This window comes from Nerophis lumbriciformis, linkage group LG22, assembly GCF_033978685.3.
Source record: "Nerophis lumbriciformis linkage group LG22, RoL_Nlum_v2.1, whole genome shotgun sequence".
NCBI classification, from domain to species: Eukaryota; Metazoa; Chordata; class Actinopteri; order Syngnathiformes; family Syngnathidae; genus Nerophis; species Nerophis lumbriciformis.
In genome coordinates this window covers 16,447,459-16,450,537 of record NC_084569.2, presented here as the reverse complement: position 1 = coordinate 16,450,537, position 3,079 = coordinate 16,447,459, and the positions used below count along the sequence as shown (strand labels likewise).

At 39.7% G+C, this 3,079-nt stretch overlaps 1 protein-coding gene across 2 annotated transcripts in view; it reads right to left on the bottom strand.

Moving 5' to 3' along the window:
- Positions 1-1,201: 1,201 nt before the first annotated feature.
- LOC133615515 (ubiquitin carboxyl-terminal hydrolase 22) overlaps positions 1,202-3,079 on the bottom strand; it is a 56,037-nt gene continuing 54,159 nt past the window's right edge. For both annotated transcript variants that reach the window (XM_061974154.1, XM_061974155.1), the window contains one exon: positions 1,202-1,761. In XM_061974154.1, coding sequence (XP_061830138.1) covers positions 1,719-1,761 — 43 coding nt within the window. In that variant the 3' untranslated portion in view covers positions 1,202-1,718. The remainder of the gene's footprint in view (positions 1,762-3,079) is intronic.

Here is a 3,079-nt window from a genome sequence, read left to right as displayed (position 1 = left end):
TTATTTTCAAATATATTATTAGCCTGTGGAAAACATTTATTTTGATATTTACCCCAGAAGGCTGCAAATAGAAAAGAGGCATTCAATTTTTATCAAAATTTTATTTGATATGCCATTGATATTTTTGAATTATTATTATTATTTGAAACTCGATTTTGCATGTCACTATAAAGTTATATGAGCCTTGCTTGTTCAATATTCAATGCAAAACTTGTTTGGGTCCCTATTAAAAAGGTTAATTTGTTCAACCTTGGCCCGCGGCTTTGTTCAGTTTTAAATTTTGGCCCACTCTGTATTTGAGTTTGACACCCCTGTTCTAGGTTCTTTTGATTTTTTTACATACATTTTTAATGGATTATTTGTTTTTAATGGAGCTTTTCATTTTTTCTCCCTTGCAATTCCGAAAGTGGCCATTTGGTGTCACTACAACCCAATGCTTCGTTCCTCGGAACACAAGTGGCACGTTTATGGCACTGCACTGCGACATTACCTTGTGTTCTCTGGCACGTCGTTGCCATGGAGACGTTATCACCCGGCTGGGCCAGGCCGTGGCCCCGCTGCCCCATGTATGTGCAGAGGAACCTGCCTCGCCACGCAGCATTAGCCACGATGGGCCTGCTGGGACCCACTTCCACCACGCGGGTGAAATTATCCACGAACTCGCCTTCCAATGGAGACAGACAAGCAACAAGGTCACGTGATTGTGCGACCGCCAGTGGCGACCAATGTATTCTTTCCTCCGGAATGCCCACGTGACACTCTCCCGCCTTTCTTACGGCCTATTGACAGCAAAAAAAAGGTGAGCTTCCTTTTTAATCAGCACCATCATTATATACCAACAATTCCACAAGAATGAAAGTATAATACGTCCAACAACAAAAAAAAAAAAACAATTTCCAGTAACAGGACAGCGAGAGACATGACTGTACTGAAAATATTTTTTTTTTTAAATAACTAAAAAGTAGTAAACAAAACCTCAAAAAGTCCATGAGTGCTAAAAAAAAAAAAAAAGGTAGATAATCCCTGCCCTCAATCAACCACACTAAAACAATGGAGACAGTAAATGATGGGTCCAAAATGGGTTTGGTTTCCATGGTAGCGCTTCCCTTAGCAACAGGCCGAGGCAGCGTCTCTTGGCTCCTGCCCCATTTATGCAAAAAAAAAAAAAAATAGATCCATCCATATGATACTCCATGAAAAGGCTCTTGCAAAGTTCATAATACATTGATTTTATTCTTTTTTTGCTTTCCCATAATGCATAATGACGACTAAGGGCCTTCAAAGATAAATGCTTGGTCGGTTGAGACGAGAGCACCATGGAGAAGGACGTGGGGTGGGGGTGATTGGGAATGGGAATTGGGACGGGGCGTCAGAATACTGTACTAAGAACCCAGATGTGCCCATAAACTCCGCCCCCTGCAGCAGGAAACAGGGAAAAGGAGACGGGGGCGTGGGGGGGGCCTTCTTCCGTCGTCCTCCTCTTCATTCAGTTTTGTCAAGTAGATGCCAAGAAGTAGCTCAGTGCTTATTTTTTGTTGTTGAAACGTTGCATGATGCCGTATGTTTTTATTCATGTCCTTTTTTGCGTGTCCTCCGACAGCTATTCGAGTCAGTCACGTAGTTCAGGTAGGTTTGTTTGTGTGTCCGACTGTTCCCCCCCCTCCCCCCAGTGGTTCTTCTTCATGGTCAGTGGTCACCAAGGTAGTGGGGGGGAGGAGCTACTCGTACTCCAGGAACTGTTTATGGTAGAATAAGAGATACCTGCAGTCGGGGGGGTGGGGGGAGGGACATTGGATTGAAATTGATGAGTCCGTGTCAACGCAAACAACCAATCAGTGAAGTGATCCCGCCCACCGCCTCTTTGACGGGTGACTTGACAGATCACTTTGCATTCCGTAGCATTAAAACAAGATGCTTTTTAAGTGTGCCATGACTTAAAATATTGTTAAATATTTACAAAAAGGACATGGAATACATACAATTACCGTATTTTTCGGAGTATAAGTCGCACCGGCCGAAAATGCATAATAAAGAAGGAAACAAACATATATAAGTCGCACTGGAGTACAAGTCGCATTTTTTGGGGAAATGTATTTGATAAAAGCCAACACCAAGAATAGACATTTGAAAGGCTATTTAAAATAAATAAAGAATAGAGAACAACAGGCTGAATAAGTGTACGTTATATGAGGCATAAATAACCAACTGAGAACGTGCCTCAACTATGAAAAAAACTGCGACTTATAGTCCGAAAAATACGGTAGTCAAGAAATAAATACACCAATCATGATATTATGGATGAATAAATAACTTACCGTATTTTTCATATTTTGGCCGGGGGTGCGACTTATACTCAGGAGCGACTTATGTGTGAAATTATTAACACATTACCGTAAAATATTATTTAGCTCATTCACGTAAGAGACTAGACGTATAAGATTTCATGGGATTTAACGATCGGGAGTGACAGATTGTTTGGTAAACGTATAGCATGTTCTATATGTTATAGTTATTTGAATGACTCTTACCATAATATGTTACGTTAACATACCAAGCACGTTCTTAGTTGGCTATTTATGCGTCATATAACGTACACTTATTCAGCCTGTTGTTCACTATTCTTTATTTATTTTAAATTGCCTTTCAAATGTCTATTCTTGGTGTTGGGTTTTATCAAATACATTTCCCCAAAAAATTAGACTTATACTCCAGTGCGACTTATATATGTTTTTTCCCTTCTTTATTATGCATTTTCGGCCGGTGCGACTTATACTAAGGAGCGACTTATAGTCCGAAAAATACGGTAATTTTAATTAACAATTCATTTGGCTGTCTAAAGTATTTGGTCCGTGTATCTTCCGTTAATTCTATTTCAAATTCTTAAATGCAATTCAAAAAACACATTTCGGACCATTTTTTCTGTTTTCATTTCTGAAACAAAAGTTGGACAACTATTTAATGACACTTTTTTAAAAGGACAATAAGACTCCTGCTGAACAAAGATGGTCCGTGTACCTTCCGTTCATTCCATTTCCAATTCTGAAACGCAAATCAAAAAATGAAAGTAGGGCCGTTTTTC